This window comes from Xenopus laevis, chromosome 9_10L (genome assembly GCF_017654675.1).
Source record: "Xenopus laevis strain J_2021 chromosome 9_10L, Xenopus_laevis_v10.1, whole genome shotgun sequence".
NCBI lineage: Eukaryota > Metazoa > Chordata > Amphibia > Anura > Pipidae > Xenopus > Xenopus laevis.
The window spans coordinates 30,096,405-30,116,713 of record NC_054387.1 but is presented as its reverse complement, the minus strand read 5'-3'; the positions used below and the strand labels follow the sequence as shown (position 1 = coordinate 30,116,713).

Sequence of the window (20,309 nt, the reverse complement as noted above, 5' to 3'; positions counted from 1 at the left end):
TTAAAAACTATAAAAAAAATTATGAAAACCCAATTGAAAAGTTGCTTGGAATTGGCCGTTCTATAACATAATAATAGTTACCACCCCTTTAAAGGAACTTGTATCAAAAATATGTTCCTTGCTTCCATATAGTTGTGTTTGGCGCGGCTCAGTCCTTCCTGCTTTCCATTCTGAATAGCCAGATGCCAGAATTCTGGGGGGGGGGGGGGGGGGGTAGGGTAAAGAAGGTGCCTATGAGCAATGATGTGCAGAATTGCACTTTGATGACTGCACCTTGGGTAAGTGAATGAGCCATATTATCGATTAACTTTTTATGTAAGGCTTGCCATACAGCCAGAGTTGTGAACAGCAGGATATGGCTATATAGAAGCTTGTAGAATTTCTGCAGTGAACACAAATGTTACCGGTACAGCTGCATTTTTTAAGTTCACATACAACCCTTTTATTGTGTTGTTACTGGCCTTTAGCGGCTATTCAAGAAACATTCACATGTTACCCTGTGAAGTGAATGAAAAGAAAAATTCTTGAATAAACATGACATAAAAAGGTGTAGAACAAAGACCTATTTAATTATTTCTTCTTGTTAACAAGTGTATAAAACATTACAGTTAAATGCTCAATATACATGGTATATTCAAAGAAGTTCACACTAGCTCCATATGAAATTTCTGTCCAAGCAGGTATCTTCATGCTCATGACCCTAAAAGAAAGAAAAAAATCAAAATAAAAACACAATATCCTAAATATAGTATGTAAAATTGACAGCACCTGTAGCCAAATACCCGCCTGCTGGGCCCTGTACATTTAACGTTACTGCATTTGTTACTGTGAGTAACATGTGTACAATGTTTTAGTAACATGATGGCAAAAAGTACAATTTTCAACTTTTTTTTGTGGCTTTTCACTTAGTATCTATTGAAAATGATTAGTATTAACTGGTATTTAAAGGAACAGTTCAGTGTAAAAATAAAAACTGGGTAAAAAGGGTAAATAGGCTGTGTAAAATAAAAAATGTTTCTTATATAGTTAGTTAGCCAAAAAGGAAATCAGTGGAAAGCAAGAGAGCTAAAAAGCAGGAAGTAGTGGTCATTCAATTATGTTAGATATTCAGTCACTCCAGCCTTTCTACATTACATTTTTGTCTAACTATATTAGAAACATTTTTTTATTTTGCACAGCCTCTCTTTACACACTATTTATTTTTATACTGAACAATTCCTTTAATTCTGATAGGACTGTAAAAAGTATGTGCCTATTATATAGTTACATTACACAGTTTACAATTCACTTCGAAAATCCCCATTTGAAAAATCATAGTAGTACTTGTAGTCATAGTTTCAAAGATGAAAAAAAGTGTATGGACATAAGAAGATTCAAAAAAGAAAGACATATACAAAATATCGTTGAAAAATGTTTTTGAGAACTTGCCTTTAAATATTCTGTTTTAGAAATCAGAATAATGTTTCAACCTGGAAAGAAAGCCAAACATACATTAGTATTTTTGGTGGCAGAACGGATATTTGTACATGAATTGTCAGTTTAACACATTTTGGATGAACATGGTATTGTCAGATACAAAGGATCACACACACTTGGGGTGTGTTGCATAAACAATTGGCACAGATATAGAGCACAGAGCAACTGCTTTTAGAGATCAATTAAGTTTGAAAGTTTCAATTGGATTACTCCTAAATGCTGCTATTTTTTGTTGCTTCTTTTTCTTACCAAAGACCACTATAATTCACTTAAATTTCAAAACTACCCCCCCCCCAGTTACTAGGTTAATTAACCCCATTTATCTAGCCATCAGTGCCCCCCCCATTTGAAATTTGAATATAGGCATAAGAGAAAGGCACTTTTTTTTTTTTTTTTTTTTTTTTTTTAAAAGTAAAAATACAGAACTGAAAATTTGCAAAGAATAGAAAATTCAATGGCATGGTAAAAAAAAGTTATTAATCAATCCCTTTAAGCTGTACAGAATTTGATTGATCATCCATAGTTTCCATGTGTAAAGCCCATAGGGACCAGTCTTGGCAGATTATGTTATCTAGGGCCACCATCAGAGAGGAACAGGGGGTACTTTTGTACCAGGCCCATCTGTGCTACACTTTTCAAAATAGCTGGGCCCTCCTTGACAGCCTCGAAGTCATGAGAACCGACGAAGTCCCGGAGCCGCGAACGGAGCCAAAGTCCCGGAGCCGCGAACGGAGCCAAAGTCCCGGAGCCGCGAAAGGAGCCAAAGTCCCGGAGCCGCGAACGGAGCCAAAGTCCCGGAGCCGCGAACGGAGCCAAAGTCCCGGAGCCGCGAACGGAGCCAAAGTCCCGGAGCCGCGAACGGAGCCAAAGTCCCGGATATTTTTTTAAATATTGTCTGGGGCTACCAATGTTTTTTTTTTTTTTAAACTTTTACGATGGGCCCTGGCACAAGTTTTTTTTTAACTTATAAAGGGACAACATGTTTCGGCCTCGTATGCCCTTTACCTTGGGCATGCAAGGCCCAAAACATGTTATGTAATTATGTAGTCTTGGAATAAAGCTTGATCACAGCAGACCTCCTTCTGAATGCTCCTCAAACCATTGCTTCATAAGTTAACAATTGGGTTTGCGGTAACCCTGATAAGGATTGATGCACCCACGCTTTATTTAACAAATACAGAGTGTAAGAATATTTTTTTATATTTCCGGCTTTTTATAACTTGTGTGTGGGAGGGTGTTTACCATTTTTTGCGCGGAGGTGTGCCCTTTTTACTGTGGTGTGGGCGGGATCTGGGGTGGGGTATGGGGGCCGGGGTGCGCAGGGCACAGTATGGGGCCCTGAGATATCTAATGACGGCCCTGATGTTAACACAATAAATTCTACCAGGCACTTTTCTGCATTTTTGCAGGAGTTAAGAATTAGAAATGTTTCACATAAAGCAATTTGAATAGGCAGTCATACAAAAGATATTTTCGAGTTGTTGTCCACGTAGGAGCACAATTCACTATTGTTGACAAACTTTCCATGTGCCATTGCCCTTGAGACTATATAAAAAGCAATGTTTCAGACATTTTATTCCTTTGGGAAATAAATGCAACGCATTAATGAGCAACCCATTTGGCTTTATAAAGATATAAGTAAACCTTAAAAAACTACAAGTAATTGGAGGAGGGGCAGATTTTTTTTTGTAGCTGCTTACGTCAAAGGAAGTGGATTGGAAAGCAATCCAACTATATAGAGCACATTTTAAAGCACATTTGCTTGTATCTAGTAAATAGAGGATCCACTTATACAATGCACACACCGAAGAAGTACAGTAGGTTAATCTCCAATTGTTGGTAATTCTAAAAGAGAAAAAAAGCTAAATAAAATCTGTTTTAATACAGTTTACCCACCTGTACAATAAAGCTTCGCCTTTGTTGTTGGCTATAGAAAAGTAGCCACTCCGTGGTGAGAAGTCCATTGCACGGGGCAGATGAATGGATTTTTTATGTTGTACTGGAAAGTTTGAGAAAACACTAAAGGAAGGAATATGCACCTGTAGGCCAAAAAAAAAAAAAAAAAAAAGATTAAGTCTGATTTTTGGTGTAGACTTTAGAGTTAACCTTAACTTCTATATCATGACAATTAAATAACTACCTATTTGTTTCATTTCAACACATACATAGCTTTATTTAAAAAAAAAAAAAAAAAGGTAAACAGATGAACAGATGTGAATTTATTTATATTCTTACACTTAGTGGGAGAGATACTTTAAAGGTGTTGTTCACATTCACTTGTTCTAGTTCAGTGGTTTTCTGATTGTTCCCCAGAAACACTTTTTTTCAATTGCTTTTCATTTTTTACAGTTTTTCCAAGTTTAATGTCTCTGTTTTTTCAGTCTGGCTGCCCAGTAATCCATGTGCAGACTCTGAACAGTTACAATATGCTACATTAGCAAGTAGTGTATCAATTCTAACAGCTGCTTTAATGAAAGGGATTCTACTCAGCAGGGTCAAATAAAAAAACGTATCAACTAAATGTATCATTTCGAACAATTACAGAGTCAGCGACCGGCCTTCCCAGGGCTGCTTTAGAAAAGACATAAGAAGTTGACAAATTAAGGTTAAAGGGGACCTGTCACCCTTAGAAATAATTCCAGATTATTTTTTTATGATCTTAGTTGAACAAAATAAAACTTACACTACATTTATTATTTAAATTTTCTTTCCTTCAGTCTTGGAATTACACAATCACAGCATGCAGGCAGGATCCATTTTGTGAACACTGTTATTAAGGCAAGTTGGGTATCAGCTCAAAATCTTGTGTATGCACCTGAATGGGGGACCTAATGCCCATACACAATTATAGAGTGTGAGGAGGAAGGAGGGATGTGGGGAGAGCAGTGACATTTAGGAAGTGCTGAATGGAAAGTGAAAGTAATTGACTGGCCCATCTCTATGCCACAGGCATAGAGGCAGGGCAGGTAACATTTGATTGACAGCTCAGATATTAAAACAACTTTAACAGGTATAAATGCTTTAATGGAAAAAAACTATGTGGGTTCCATGTTTAATTTGCAAGAGGCTTTTGTTATAAAGCTTTTTATGTGTAGGTGACAGGTCCACTTTAAACTTCTATATTAGAAAAACGGTCACACGTAAATAATAGAAAGCAATAGATAAAAAGTCTTTATTTCTAGTGAACTATCTGAAAACAAATAAACCCGAAAAACGTTTTGGAAGGTGAACCACCCCTTTAAATGGATACCCATCTCTGTAAAATTAGCAACAGCGGTATTCTCCATCACTTATTGCAACTAGTAAACAGAATGTCCAACACAAGCCCTGTTGATTAGGTTCATTTAAAACATTTTTTTTTTATTATTTACAACGGATCATTGATGGGATAAAATTACCAGTTTTACAGCATCATCAGTCTTATTGGAGGCCACTGCCAAAAGTTCAGTTTGTGGATTGAAAATTAGCGATGAAGCCGTTGTCACCAGGTTCATTAGAGCTTTCAGTGGCTTGGGGTTTGTTTGCTGCAAGCAGTCTTCATGGTTGTATACATTAACAACACCAGAGTTTGACCTGAAATTCAAATTAATTGTTGTACCTGTTCCACTGGTTTTAGAACACACACACAAGTTTAGATATTGACCGTATGATATGGAGGAAGGGGGTAAGAATAAAAAATACTTTCAGTAATAGCCTACATATTAGTCTGTGTCCTATCCCTCCATTAACCTTGATGCTAAATAGTGGATTCAAGTTGCTTTTTTCAGTCTATATTAACGTTTCATCATTATAAAAAGACCGGAAAAAGAAGTTAGGTGGAAAAAGTAGGCAGGGGTGTAAGAAGAAAAGGGGGGTGGTTAGTGATGGGCACTCCTGTCTCAAAAAGATAAAACATTTTACAGCAAAGGAAATTAGTCTGCTTTAAAGCACCGTGCTGCCTGTCTTTGAATCAGCCAGCCCACCGTTCCAGATCTTTTCTAACTAGGCAGGAGGATTCAGATTGCCAACTCACTAGGGCTCGTCCAAGTTGTATTGGAGCCTTGCCATTTATTAGGCACAAAAAAATATTTTAGAAGAAATGAATGATCTCAAACAAGAAAAAGTGAACATACCCACATGATACATATCGCCCATCTCTAGACAAAGCGATTGATGTGCCACATATACTGCCATCATCAGTAAACTTGTTCAGACATCTCCTACTTTTCACATCCCAAACATACACAAATCCATCATCTGCAGGAGATAAAAAAAAAAATTTAAAAAATTATAGCACTTTAGAACACAAATTTTAACGGTTTTAAGTTCTAGAACTAAGAGTAGGCAGAAGAGAAGCAACAGAGAAGCCTAGCCTAATTTGTAAGAAACTGAAGTGGAATGTGATTTCAGTTTTTGATTTTACCATGCTTATTCAAAGAAATGTTGAAAACCAAACATAATTAAAATAGGTAATAAAGAATGTTCAGATCAAGCCCCGTTCATTGAGCTAATGTTGAAAAGAGGGGTAGACTGCCTCTTTAAATGCATTTTTGCTATGCCAGGACAATGCTCTTGCATGTGAAAATAAGACAGATATGCGACATAGTGTACATACCTGAATTTGAAAACAATTTGCTGCTATCTGAAGAAAAAACAGCTTTCACAGACTTCCCATTCATTTTCATACTTCCTATAAGCTCCTTTGTCTGTAAAGAGAGTCACTGCAATTACTAATGCAATAATGAATGGTATTGTTGACTGACTACTTAAAAGCAAAAGAGCATTAAAAAAAAAAAATGTTTTTTACATTGAAATATTGAACATTGAGATTCTGTTTAACAGTCTGCACTAACTCTCATTGGCAAATCCCACAACAGCATGGGTGTAGATGGACAAAGTAAACTCCCGGCATACCATGATGACAAAACACACCTCTTATCATATTAGAATATTAATGAGGCAGAGAGAAACAAATGCTCTAAAATCAGTGCCTCCTCTTTCTGCATTTATGCTGCTACATAGAAATGAGTGGAGCAGAGATCAGCCTGAAAACTGCTAAAGTAGACAATTTGAAGGTGATCTCGGATCTGTGTAGCTCCACATAAGCATAACTGTTTTTTTAAATGCTACACAGATTTCAACACATCCGCTGCTCTCTGTCTCATTAATATTCATTAGCCCAATAGACACGGAGGGAGAACTAGTGTGCCCTCAGCATTTGTTTCCAGTAATGCACTAAATATTATTGAGATCATCAATGGGGAACAAAACTGAAAATGTTTCTGGTAGGCATACTTTAATTGAAATTGAGTTACCTTCATAGACAGTAAATGTAAGTACCCTGCTGATCCGTTTAGCAGGAGAATAGAGCCATCTGGAGATACTTCAAATTGCTGAATGGCTTTCTCTTCGAGGCCTGTAAAAAATAAATAAATAAAAATAAATCAGCAACAGTTATTAATACTCAGCCCATGAAGCAGTTTTTGGATAACTGGTATATCTACTCCAGCTGGAAGTCAGCTTTTAATTTTACAGAGAGCAAACTTGCTAATGAAACTAACAACCTTACATCAGGTGCCGCTGTCACATCAATAAGTACTAAAATAAAACCTCTACCTCTAATCCTGGGCACAGGAATAATGTTTCCTCCCATCATGTCGTATATGTAAAACATTTTACTTCGAAGTCCTGTAGCTATAACCTGTTCGCCATCAGCACTAAACTGTGCTTTGTAAATGGGGAACTTTTCCAAATGAATGCTTTGGATCTTCTGATTGCGCTTTCCATCAACCTAAAGGGACAATAAACAAATTAAAATAAACCAGAAATAAAATCAATTTGCCCTGGTCATGTAGTTGGATCAAGGCACTGATGCGGCCTTTGATCAGACTGCTGGCATAGCAGCAATTACAGTACGATCATTGGCACAAGGACCAAATTATGGGATAAGCACTTCCCCACTTCGTACAGTGAAGAGAGATTTAGTCGCGTGACACCAAATCGCATCTTCTTCAGGTGACTAATCTCCCCGAAAAGCCTTCCCGCCGGCTAGAATCTAAATCAATGGCGGGATGGCAGTCGGAGCAATTTGTTTTCTGAAGTAGCCCGAAGTTTCCTCGTGAGGCTACTTCGGAAAACGAAGTGTTCGGAGTGCCATCCCGCCGGCGATTTAGATTCTAGCCGGCGGGAAGGCTTTTCGGGGCTTTAAGTCACCCAAAGAAGAGGCGATTTCTCACCGGATGACTAAATCTTGCCGAATCTTCGCATGTGCACTTACCCTTAAGGTGGCCATACAATATAAAAACCACTTGTTGTCGTGATCACCAAACAAAATATTTTGCTGATCCCATAGATTGGTCCTTGTGCCAATGATAGTAATAATAGTAAGTTTAAGTAATCATTTATTCAGAATCTTTAATAAGCCACAGTGATTCAAGCTATAGTAGCAGAATAACCTGCATGGCCTTCAACTGGACACACATTGCTTATGATGGGAGTTACAAAGACTTCTATCCAATAAGTTTGTGCCCTTATATGCATTGTACCAATGAGAGAGATCAAAAAGGAGATTTTGTGTACTCACTGTTAAATCTTTTTCTCTTCAGTCACTTGGGGGACACAGGGACAATAGGGTATAGCTAGTACCATTAGGAGGCAGGACACAACTACAAAAAAGACAACTGGCTCCTCCCCCACTGGCTATACCCCCAGCAGGCTGGAGAAGAGCTCAGTTTGTACCAAAGTCAACAGGATATGACATAACGCAATGAAAACTTTACAAAAAGCCAATAACTGTTAACAAGAAAAAGGTAACTTGTCTGACGGAAGTGACAGCCTCAATCCAGGGAGGGAAGCCCTGTGTCCCCCAAGTGACTTAAGAGAAAAAGATTTAACGGTGAGTACACAAAATCTCCTTTTCTCAAAGTCAGCTTAGGGGACACAGGGACAATGGGGACGTACCAAAGCTGTCCCCTAAAAACCGGGTGGGAAAAAAGAGGCTTATGTGGTGTCAGCCATCGCGGCCTGAAGCACTTTTCTGCCAAAGCGAGTGTCAGATGCCGCAAAGGTGTCAAAATGATAGAATTTAGCAAATGAATGGACAGAGGTCCAAGTCGCTGCTTTGCATAGCTGGTCAGCTGTGCAGCGCCCTTTCCTTCTGATTTGCTGGAGACGGGCAGAAGGAAGGAACCACGATCTCTTGGTTTATATGAAAATCCGAGACCACCTTAGGTAGGAAGGATGGTATGGTACAAAGGACCGCTCTGTCTTGATGGAAGACGAGGTAAGGCGACCTGTAGGAAAGAGCACCAAGCTCAGAAACCCGTCTTGCTGTAGCAATAGCCAGGAGGAAAACTGTTTTCCAGGTCAGGAACTGAATGGGCACCGACCCCAGGGGTTCAAAGGGAGGAAGTTGAAGGGCCCGGAGCACTAACGTGAGGTCCCAGGTAGGTGCGGGAGCCCTGACAGGTGGAGTCACATGAGCCACTCCTTGCATGAAGGTTTTTACGTCAGGAAGCAGGGCAAGTCTTTTCTGGAAAAGTACTGATAGAGCCGATATTTGAGATTTGAGGGAACCCAAAGACAGTCCTAGTGATAGACCTTCCTGCAGGAACTCCAGTAGGGTTGGTAGAGAAAATAGCCGGAAACTAACCTTGCGAGTGAAACACCATTGACGGTAGGTGGACCAGACCCTGTGATATGCCCTAGCTGAAACCGGCTTCCGAGCCGCACACATGGTGCGTGCCACGGCTCGAGAAAATCCCTTTTGAATCAGAATCTTGGTCTGAAGAGCCACGCCGTCAAGTTGAGGTAGGTCGGGTTTGGATGTAGGATTGGACCCTGAGTGAGAAGGTCTGGAAGAGGAGGCAGAGGCCACGGTTCTGCGACGGAGAGGTTGAGAAGGTCCGTGAACCATGCTCGTCGAGGCCACCTCGGTGCTATGAGGATGAGGGTGGACCTTTCCCGTTGGAGCTTTCTGATCGTTCTGGGAATCAGAGGAGTGGGTGGAAAGGCATACGCCAGATGAAAGGGCCAGTTGGCTGTCAGAGCGTCCATGTTTAGGGCTAGTGGGTCTCTGTAACGAGCTAGGAAGTTTGGTACCTTTCTGTTGTGCCTGGTCGCCATGAGGTCCACCTCTGGAATGCCCCATCTTGAAGTTATCTCTCGAAATACTTCGTCCTTTAGTGACCACTCGCCTGGGTCCAGGGATTGCCTGCTTAGGAAGTCGGCTTTCCAGTTCAGCAGTCCCGGTATGAAGATGGCGGACAGCTGTACGCTGTGAGCCTCGGCCCACTGGAATTGATTTTTATCTCGCTGAGAGCTGCCCTGCTCCTTGTGCCTCCCTGGTGGTTGATGTAGGCCACCGCCGTGGAGTTGTCCGACTGTATTTTCACCGCCTGCCCCGTGAGGTCCTGCTGCCAATGGATGAGGCCTAGGCGAATTGCGCGGATCTCGAGTAGATTGATCTGCAACTTATTTTCGGTGAGGTTCCACTGTCCTTGGGCCGACCTGACTTCCGTCTCCAGGTGCTGAGGATGTTCCACTGGAGCTCCCGGAGATGAAATTGGGCGAAGGGGACCGCTTCTATGGTGGAAACCATGACACCCAGTACCTTCATGCAGAACCTTACGGGATGCTGTGGCTTCTGCAGCAGTGATCGAACCAATGCTTGGAGATGAACAATCTTCTCCTGAGGGAGAGAGATCCTCTGAGTCAGAGTGTTGAAGTTCATGCCTAGAAAGTTCATGGATTGACTGGGGATTAGGGAGGATTTGTGTAGGTTGAGAACCCATCCTAATTCCCGTAGCTTCTCCATGGAGACCTGGAGTGACCGCTGGGCCTCCTGGGGGGAAGGCGCTTTGATCAAAAGGTCGTCCAGATACGGGGTGATCGAGAGCCCCTCGTTGCGGATCAGTGCAGTGGCAGCCGCCATAATCTTCGTGAAGACCCGGGGGGCTGACGTGAGGCCGAATGGTAAACTTGTGAATTGGTAGTGGAAATTTTGGAAGGCAAAGCGTAAGAATCTCTGATGAGGAGGGAAAATGGGAACATGAAGGTAGGCGTCTTTTATGTCAAGAGACATTAGGAATTGCCCTGGGGACATCGCTGCGATGACAGATCGGAGGGATTCCATTTTGAATTTTCTCGGACGAATGAGCTTGTTCAGTTCTTTTAAGTCTAGGATCGGCCGGACTGAGCCGTCCTTTTTGGGGACTATGAACAGGTTTGAGTAGTAGCCCCTGAAGTGTTTGTCCGGGGGGACGGTAGTAATCACTCCTGCTAGGAGAAGGTTGGAGTTGGCCCCCTGAAAGGCTGTACGCTTGCCTGATTCTTGAGGAAGTCTTGACATGAAGAATCGGTGAGGTGGGATAGATGAAAACTCTAGATGGTAGGAACCGCGTCTGAGCGGAGGCCCCTGCGCTGTTGTCAGGGAATCTCTCCCTGCTCGTAAGACTTAGAAGAAACACGGAGCAGGAAAAAAACCCTTCCCTTACCTCTCCAATGAGGTTGCTAGGGGTTGAAAGGGATCCAACCTGCCCTCCATAGTTAGGGGAGGGAGAAGGGAAGGGGGAGAGGGAGCCCCCTGGGACTTACCTGTCCTGGAGACCGCTCTCCCAGTTCTGTCTGCCGGCCAGCCTGGTCTCCTCCTGTGAAGGAAGGAGAGGAAGTGGCTGAGTGGTCTGTGTAAAACACCTGTGACCCCAGAGACAGATCCCACGTTGGAAGGTGCCAATGAGGTACTTTACACAGTGTAAAGGTTCAAGCAACCCCCTGGTGTCAGCAAAGCTGAATAGACAATAAGTATAAAAATAAAAAATTCTTCTGTCCTAACCTCCTGAGGACACAACTAAAACTGAGCTCTTCTCCAGCCTGCTGGGGGTATAGCCAGTGGGGGAGGAGCCAGTTGTCTTTTTTGTAGTTGTGTCCTGCCTCCTAATGGTACTAGCTATACCCCATTGTCCCTGTGTCCCCCAAGCTGACTTTGAGAAATCTGTATTATCTCAGAGTTAGCAGTAGGTAAAATATTTTCTTCCTAGCCTGTTCCATTTTGGAGACCATAAATTAAAGTATATACAAGGTTTCTTAGTTCCTTAGTTTTTTCTTATTTGTGGTTTGAGTTATTTAGCTTTTTATTCAGCAGCACTCCTGTTTGAAGTTTCAGCAATCTGGTTGCTAGGGTCATCATTACCCAGGTAACCATGCATTGATTTGAACAAGAGATTGGAATACGAGAGGGCCTGAATAGAAAGATGATTATTAAAAAGTAGGTATAACGATAAAGTTGTAGCCTTACAGAACATTTGTTCATCAGATGGGGACAGGGACCCCCATTTGAAAGTTAGAAAGAGTCAGAAAAAGCAGGTAAATAAATTAAAAAACTTTAAAGTGGACCTGTCACCCAGACACAAAAATCTGTATAATGAAAGTCCTTTTCAAATTAAACATGAAATCCAATTTCTAATTTTTATTAAATCATTCATAGATGTTGTAAACTCATTTAAAAATCTCAGCTGTCATGGGCATAGAGGCGGGGCATACAATTACTTTCACTTTCCATTCAGCACTTCCTAGATGTCACTGCTCTCCCCACATTCCCCCGTTCTCTTTACCATTTAAGTGTGTAGCCAGGGCATGGGGATGTACATCGGGTCCCCCATTCTGGCGCACAAACAAGATTCTGAGATGATACAAAACTTGCCTTAATAACAATGTCAACAAAATGGCTGCTGCCTGCTTGCTATAATTATGAATTCCCAGACTGAAAGAAACAAGATTCAAATAATTTATATAGTGTAATTAAAGTTCATTTTGCTTGACTAATGTGATAAAATAGGTTTTTGAATAATTTGTTTGGGTGATGGGTCCCCTTTAAGTAAAAAAAATCAAAGCAAATTTAGAATGGGTAATGCTAAGCAATTTTTCAAACATACTAAAAGTTGATTTAAAGGTGAACCACCACTTTAAGTTACCTCCCTTACCTGGAATAATGATACTGAACGGTCAAATCCTGCAGTCATGACAACTTGTGCCAATGGGTGAAACTGGACAGTTGTTAGCGGTACCGGAGTCATCCTTTCATTGTTTGCATTCAAGCATTGTCTTATCTGTAATAGTTTGAAACAGTTATTTACATACAAAAAAAACCCAAAGCAGTTGCATTTTATTGGCATATTTGAAGAACACAAATAAAATACATGGCAACCAAAACTGAATGGTTTGCCTTCAGAGAACTTAGTGCACAAATAAAGCCTTTAAGAGAAACCAGTGTTAACGAGTAAGGGTTAATTTTCCATGGCACATCAGCAGTAAAGTTAAAGCAAGACTTCTTTGCAAGGTTTATGAAATTGAAAAACCCAACATACTTCAAGGTCTTTTCTCTACTAACTGTAACTGAATAAGTAAAGACACAGACACTTACATTTGTCTTCTTTGTAAATCACAAAACATAACGTTAGGAAAGTGAAATCTTACCTGAATAATACCTTTAGGAAGGTAACTTGATTGGGCCAGTAAATTACCAGTCTTACTCAGCAAGTTATCTTCATTTTCTTCTTCACTGTCCTCGTCTGTGAGAAAATAACATCATTCACTGAAGGTTTCATGTTTTATATACCGAGAAAATATAACAGACCAGTACATAAGCAGGTAATCTATTGCAAAAAGAATACAAGCAAGTTGTTTTTTTGCGAAATATAGGATGGGGCAAAATGGTAAACTGGTTACAAATTCCCCACTCAATTCATACTATTGTACATATCCTTTTTCATAAATAATCCTTTTGGGTTGTTTATAACCCTTTCGATGCCAGAGTATCACTCAAATCCTGTAATATCAGACAGAATTGTTTCAGAAACAGTCCTACATATCACGTTTCTTTCATTGGTTTATAATCCCATCAAATACACTGAGGCAACATGGTGGGGACCCCAGTTTGAATCTAGCGAGGGCTGCATCTAAAAAGTGTATGTTCCTGTGCTTGTATGGGTTTTCTCTAGATAACCCATTTACATTCCACAGTGCAAAAACATGCAGGTAGATTAACTTGCTCTTAAAAAATGGATAGTGTGTATGAATGCAAATGTGTAAACTGCACTGGGGAAGGGGCAGATATGAATGATATATAATCTCTGTAAAACAGTGCAGAATATTTAGCAGCTGCATTCATTTTATTATATTAGTTATGGATCCCAATACCTGGTTATGTGTATTTTCACAGATTAGTTCATTTAACGCTCTTCTTGGATAACATCATGGACAACATGAACTTTTCTACAACTACTCTGTCTTGGGGTACGAGACCAGGAAGGCAGAATTGCTTTCTAAATACTGGCAGATTTTTGCACCCATTTTCATCATGTGTTCAATACTTATTCCCTGTGTTATTCCACTTTTTTACGCATAACAATTTCTGGCCTTATTTGTTTTGATTTCTTTGTATATGTGGATTAAATGAGTTGTTACCGACATCTAACATAAATTTCAAAACGGTTGACGTGTTCAGTACTTATTTTTCCTGGTCTGTGCGTATATATTATTTTTTTATATATATATATATATATATATATATATATATATATATATATATATATATATATATATATATATATATATATATATATATATATATATATATATATATATATATATTTTTTTTTTTTTTTTTTTTTTTTTTTTTTAAATAGTTATTTACTTGCCTTCTTTTGATCGCCTCTTCTTACGGTCTTGGCAAGCCCAGGAAGGCACTCCTCCCATAGCTTTCTGAAACCTTTTAAGAAAATTACAGAATTATTCTGGAGAAAGGAAATTATTTCAACGTATAGCTGGTATATGTTCTCTGCGCTTCCCTTAAAGCTGGCCATAGATGTAAAGATTTTTAAAAGATCCGTGAGACCACGATTATCTCGAAACGATCGTACGAATTGTCCATCAACTAAAAAGACCATTTCAGGCGATATTGCCAGGAAAACAAAGGGTAGCTGCCTGCTTGTCCCTGCAAACATAGATAGATTGCACTGGGGCCGATAAAGATTTTTTTTTAATCTGGCCGATCAATTTTCTGACAGATGTCGACCGAAAAATCGATCGTTCGAATCCCACTAACCGCACGATAATTTTGACTTACTGTTCTTGCAGCCTAGTTTGAAGCTTTTCCTTGGTAAGAATCTTTTCAGATTTACTTTTCATCATATCTTTGCGATATCGGTGAGTCATCTCAACACTGAAGGGGAAAAGATGCAAATCAGCAAATCTTACTACAAAACACTTAAAACTGCCCTTAAAAATAATTTAAAACACACACTCCTATTTCAAAGGAAGGACTGCATTTAGTAAATGGTTTTTAGCTTTACTATCAATAGAAAAACTTGATCAGTTTTGCTAAAAACAGTTAAGCTCACTACAACCAATATTATATTTGATAGTTTCCTGTTCTCACTGTTCATCACAATTCAGCTGTTTTTACCTGTGCTAAAAGCTTGGCTCTGGTAGGCAGTACTATATTAATTCCAAAGTAATGATGTGATTTAGATAAGCATTATGCAAAGCCACAGAACGGAACACAAAGGCTAGTTCTCTCATTTACCCAGTAGCATCATAACTAGAGGAAACAAATATAGCCTGCACTGAGGAGGAAATGGAGAATACGTGTAAGTATTGCTATCATAAACCAACTCACTTTTCTTCATCCTCGTCTTCTTCATCCACCCAAGCTGGTTTCCTTGCCAAAGGTGCTGCATTCTTACTTGTCTCTTCTTCTGAGTCGCTCTCTAGAAGATCTCCACTTACAGTATGCCTTGCCTAAAATAAATTCAAAATGTATAAAACTGACAGTTCTACTAATATATCTTAAGAGAATTTTGGGTGTTCTTCAGGATAACAACAGAATAAGATACTATATAATGTAATTAACCAAAAACGTCTCTTGCGTATGTAATACAAAAAGTGCCACATCTAATTGGATAAAACCAAATAATATTTTCACAATTATTAGACCCTGGATTGTTGTGCCTGTCTGCTTAAGAGTGCGGATGTCTCAGTGATTCTCTTTAACTTTAAAGCTGTGGATTTTACACTTCTGCACATCAGAGCAGACGATATCTGGGGCATCACGATAGCGGCGCCAGGACAGTGCACATTTCAGCTGACAGGAATGCCGTTCTAGTCGCTGGGGGGCCTAACACTTGCACCCCCCAAGTGACCCAACAGACAGGCAACCCCCCACCCCAGTGAATAAACATTTCCTAATCCTTTTATGCGGTGCTTTGTGGAAAGTTGCTTAAAATTACATTTACCATCATTATCCAAACTTAAATTTTTAGTTTACATCCACAGCTTTATAAACGTACTGTGAGACAATTCAGTGATATGCACACTTTTGACAATATACAACAAGAAATATAGATGAAAAAGAAATTGGAGTATTACCTTTGAATGACCAATAAGCCTTTCCACAAGTTCATCTTCACCCCCAAAAATGAATTCTTCTAAAATCATTTCTGTCTCTGGTTTGTCTGCCAAAGCCTTTAAATGTTTGGCTCTCAGTTCCTCCTCCTCTCTCAAGTTTTGATCTTGTTCTGGAGATTTATCTCTTTGTCTTTTCTTATAAGAAGCATTTTTGCTTTCATTTGTATTCTCAACAGAAAGCATTTCAACTGCAGGATCTGTAAAATCAGCATTTTTCTTTATTCAAGAGAGTCGAAAACAAAACAGCATAAAAGTTCCATAAAGAAAGTAATATCATGTTGATAGGTCCTCCCCACCAGTATTTCCAATTGCCCTTCTAATAGTGCAGCCATACAGAGCTGGGTAAAGTGATCACAAATAGATGTATTTCTGTATATTTTGATAAGGACTTTTACTGGTGTAAAGGTCTGGAAAAGATGTGATGGCAACATCACAGATATCTATTACCCTAAAGGAAACTTGCCCTTTACTTCATATGGAGGAGAATCCCTAATGGTGTATACAAAGGAAAAACTGGAGACAACATGTGCCAGGTAGGGTTGCCACCTTTTCTGGAATAAAATACCGCCCTTCCTATATATTTATCTTTTTTCCCTATTAATAACATTGGGATCAACCATCATTTTTACCGGCCAAGTGGCAACCCTAGTGCCAGGGCATTTCTTTAGCTTTCCCAAATGGACCGCAAGAGGCAGCAGTAACTTAGTTCATGGAAAACCTAGAGTACTTAATCCAAAATTAAACACACAGCTGTCAAATGGGGAGGTCAATTGACAATTGGGGCTGGACTACATTTTAGGAGTAGCTCTGAGATGTGTGTCGGTGATGCGCTAGATGCCTGGTATAGTACAGACGTTTATCACTGCTAGACACAGGGCCTAAAGGTATCATTACTAGTTAGGGTAACTTTTATTAATTATAGAATGTATTTTTCTTAGTACTTTTTAAAATTAGTCTTCCAGCTTTTCAGCTTTCAAAGAAGAGTCACTGACCATGGCAGCCCAAAAAAAACCTATTGCTCTGTGAGGCTGTAATGCTATTTTTACAGATTATGTTTAGAATTAGGCTCTCTCCAAGTACTGTACTAGTCTCTCATTCAAACCACTCTGGTTGCTCAGGTTACATAAACCAGCTGCTAAAATTCCAAACCATAGAACTGCCAAACACAACAAGCCAATAATTCAAAAACCATCAAAAATAAAAGCTGAAGACCAACTGCAATTTGTTTCAGAAGATCACAGTTTAGAGAATACTTAAAGCCCGTGTAAAGGTGTCTCACTGCCTTAAGCAGAATGCCCACAGATGAAAAAGACAGGAATTATCAGAGGTGAATGCTGACAGCTAAACTGCAAATTCTGCCATACAACAATTCAACTGAAATGATAAATAATCACATTTGCAGCAGAGATTTTTAAGGAATGAACTGTATTTACAGGGCTATGATCGCAGCCTTCTGGCTAATTTGGAATATTCTGCACGTCTGTTTAAAACCAATCTCAGTCACAGCTGGCGAATAAAGGTTTAACAAGGTAACAGCAAGTACATGCCCCTTAAGCCTCAACAATGTTAGGAACCGATGTAAAACATGTACAAGACAATGTTGACTTCTACAGGTTACTATTAATAATAAAGCTGAACGTTCTACTCACTGCGCCCAACGCACGTGGAGCTTCCGGTAACCTTTGCCCTTTACAACCCGGAACTATATGTTTATAGCGAAAAAAAAGGGGCAGTAATATAATTTGCCTTATACCTTTCGAGTGCGCTTACACTTGTATATTCGTATAGCTTACTTCAACCCGCTGCGACTCAACACGTTTTTGTGCACTTTCTAAAGTTTAAAGTACTTCCGCAATACCTACAGGCCACCGGAAGCTACGGCGCCTGAGGCGTGCCAAACTGGCTGTTTCGCGGAGGCACGGCCCTCACTATATGAGCCCGCAGCCAATCGTTGCATGTCTAGCATTGCGCCTGCGCAGAAAGGAGTTTCTGGTTTTGTTGATATTTTGAAGGAGTTCATTGTTTTGCTCTTTTTTAGTCTCTAGTTTCTTGCATTGTTCCAGCCCGCTGACACCGGGGGCTGCGTACACGATTTCCTCATGAGGGTCTAATGGAAAAAACCAAGGATCCGGTAAGTAAGGGGCACGGGATGTGTGAAAGTGCTGCTGCCCTCGTTCCTTTGTTGTCATTTCTGTATGGAACGAGGCCTTGTGATTAGTGGTGGATAGTTTAGGCTGGGGCCAGGTTACCGTGTGTTTGTAATGTGTTTCCCATTAAACCTTGTGTGCTGGGCAATGGAGTCTTTGAGAAGAGGCTAGAACAAGACAACATGATATAGGCATGTTCAATACAACACTCCAGCTTCTCAGCCTGAATGCTGTTTCTACACTGGCATTTCTACACTGGCATTTCTACACTGGCATTTCTACACTGGCACTTGTAAACTGGCACTTGTGTGCAGTCACATTGGCCAGTAAGGTAAAGGTAGGAAATTAGCACCAAAGCCTAATTGACTGCATTTATACAAGCTTTTCATTATGTCTGCCGCTCTTTATACGTTGTTCTCTATTTAATAAAGGGAAACGGTTACATTATATTTTTGTGTTCCTATATTGTGAATATAGTATTCAGCAACACATGCATGCACAACATATGGTACAGATTGCAGGTGATCTCTAGCTGCTCGTGAAAGTGTGGGGAGGTTATATGCAAATATGCAGAAAAAAATTAAGCAGCGGAGTGTGCGAGGTTATAAGGCAGTGATCCCCAGCTAGTGACTTGTGAGTAACATGTTGTTCATAGACCCCTTGGCTGTTGCTCCCAGTGGCCTCAAAGCAAGTGTTTACTTTTGAATTCCTGATTGAAGGCAAGTTTGGTTTGCATAAAAATCATGTATACTGCCAAACAAAGCCTCCTGTAGGCTGGATGTCCACATATTGACTACAGAAGCCAATCAGAGCCCTTATTTGACACCCCCAGGAACTTCTTGCATGCTTATGTTGCTCTCCAACTTTTTTTTTTTTCCATTTAAATGTGGCTCACAGATAAAAATGGTTGGGGACCCCACTTATTAGGCCTTTGTACTCCTACAGGTTTATGAGGGGAATTCATAAATGTAACCATTTTACATCAGTTCTGTAACCCATAACAACTAATCTGCAAATGACTGAGCAATTGGCAGTTTAAAGTGATGTGTTTAGCTTCTCACTGGTCATTGCTTCTAAATGCTGTTTTTATGGACATAAGGGATGAACTGCACACAGCACAGGAACATCTGGCTGGGTCTATAGCCGGAAACTCCCTCTATACAGGGTATTGCTATAACAATAAATTAATGTAGATCATATGTATGCTGTATATTCAAAGCAAGATAAATGTTGTCTCGTGTGACAACATGATCTTGTTTGGCTCGGTGCAAAAACTTAAACTTTGCTGTGTTAAAGGTGGCCATATAAGGGCCAACATAAGCTTTTGAGAAGCAAGTTATTGGACCATGTATGGGGACTGGGGATTGCTTACCAGGTATTTGTAGAGAATTGATTCCCATTATGTGTCGACCACATCAAAAATTGTTGCAGTCCATGCCAAAAGGATCTTTGTAGGTCATCTGTTTGATGGCTAAATCAGGCTGAGATTCATTTGTTTGACAACCGCCCCAAACAGGTGGGTCTCATTGTGTATGGCCATCTTGCAAAAACTTAACTGCTTTCACAGAGTGTAATCTCAGTGCTTAGCTGAGCCTTGTATGTCAGATATATGGTTGAAAGCTAAATTTGTGTACTGTACCAGTGCATGCATCTATGTTTGTGTCTAACATTCATATTTTTTGTCATTATAAGACCTTGACAAGTGTATTTAGCCTGTAAAGTAAGTTGTAGAGTTGGTGATTCCACAGTTCAGTACTTGCAAATGGTGCTGGCTTTTGTTGCTTTCTGTATGGGATACAAGTCATCTGGTTACTAAAGATGCTTGATGCCAGGGGAAAAAGGACAGCCTTTCTTTTTATTCTATAAAATGTGTCAACCTTCAATGAAACATGCATGTAGAAATCTCTGTATTCATAGCCAAAACATTGCCTAAAAGAGCAGTATACACGTAAAAACACCTTTTCTAAAATAGAACACTGTAAATAGGTCTTGTGTTGAAATTGCACTCGGGATGCTTTGTAGATAAACTAGTTAAACAAGGAAGACAACCTGTTGTTCTTGTAGAGTTGGGTGGATCCCAGAACAATCTACCTTTCTGAAGAACAAAATTAGCATTTCTAGAGGAGATTTCGTAATTTTTAATGTGTAATGACAAACAATCTCCATTAAATAGGGATTCTTGTAAATATGCATTGCACAGAGCCATTGTAAATTGTATGAAACCCATTGTCAATGAAGTGTCCT

The 20,309-nt window shown here is 39.9% G+C and overlaps 2 protein-coding genes across 7 annotated transcripts in view; one reads left to right on the top strand and one right to left on the bottom strand.

Annotated features, from left to right (window-relative positions):
* Positions 1-550: 550 nt before the first annotated feature.
* On the bottom strand, positions 551-17,822 carry utp18.L (UTP18 small subunit processome component L homeolog). Of its 4 annotated transcripts, none has more exons than XM_018234628.2 (15): positions 17,689-17,822; positions 15,880-16,115; positions 15,131-15,252; positions 14,579-14,674; positions 14,151-14,221; positions 12,928-13,022; positions 12,435-12,560; positions 7,072-7,246; positions 6,771-6,871; positions 6,071-6,161; positions 5,589-5,712; positions 4,875-5,049; positions 3,373-3,515; positions 1,429-1,469; positions 551-700 (listed from the first exon to the last, which is right to left on the bottom strand). In XM_018234628.2, the coding sequence occupies exons 2-14, from the start codon at positions 16,099-16,101 to the stop codon at positions 1,445-1,447; spliced, it is 1,566 nt and encodes a 521-aa protein (XP_018090117.1). In that variant the 5' UTR covers positions 16,102-16,115; positions 17,689-17,822; the 3' UTR covers positions 551-700; positions 1,429-1,444.
* A 30-nt stretch (positions 17,823-17,852) lies between these two features.
* Positions 17,853-20,309, top strand: part of mbtd1.L (mbt domain containing 1 L homeolog) — a 38,244-nt gene continuing 35,787 nt past the window's right edge. The window contains 1 exon segment of one of the 3 annotated variants that reach the window (NM_001091820.1): positions 17,853-18,049. In NM_001091820.1, the coding sequence (NP_001085289.1) occupies positions 18,029-18,049 (21 nt within the window). In that variant the 5' untranslated portion in view covers positions 17,853-18,028. 3 annotated transcript variants of the gene reach the window in all.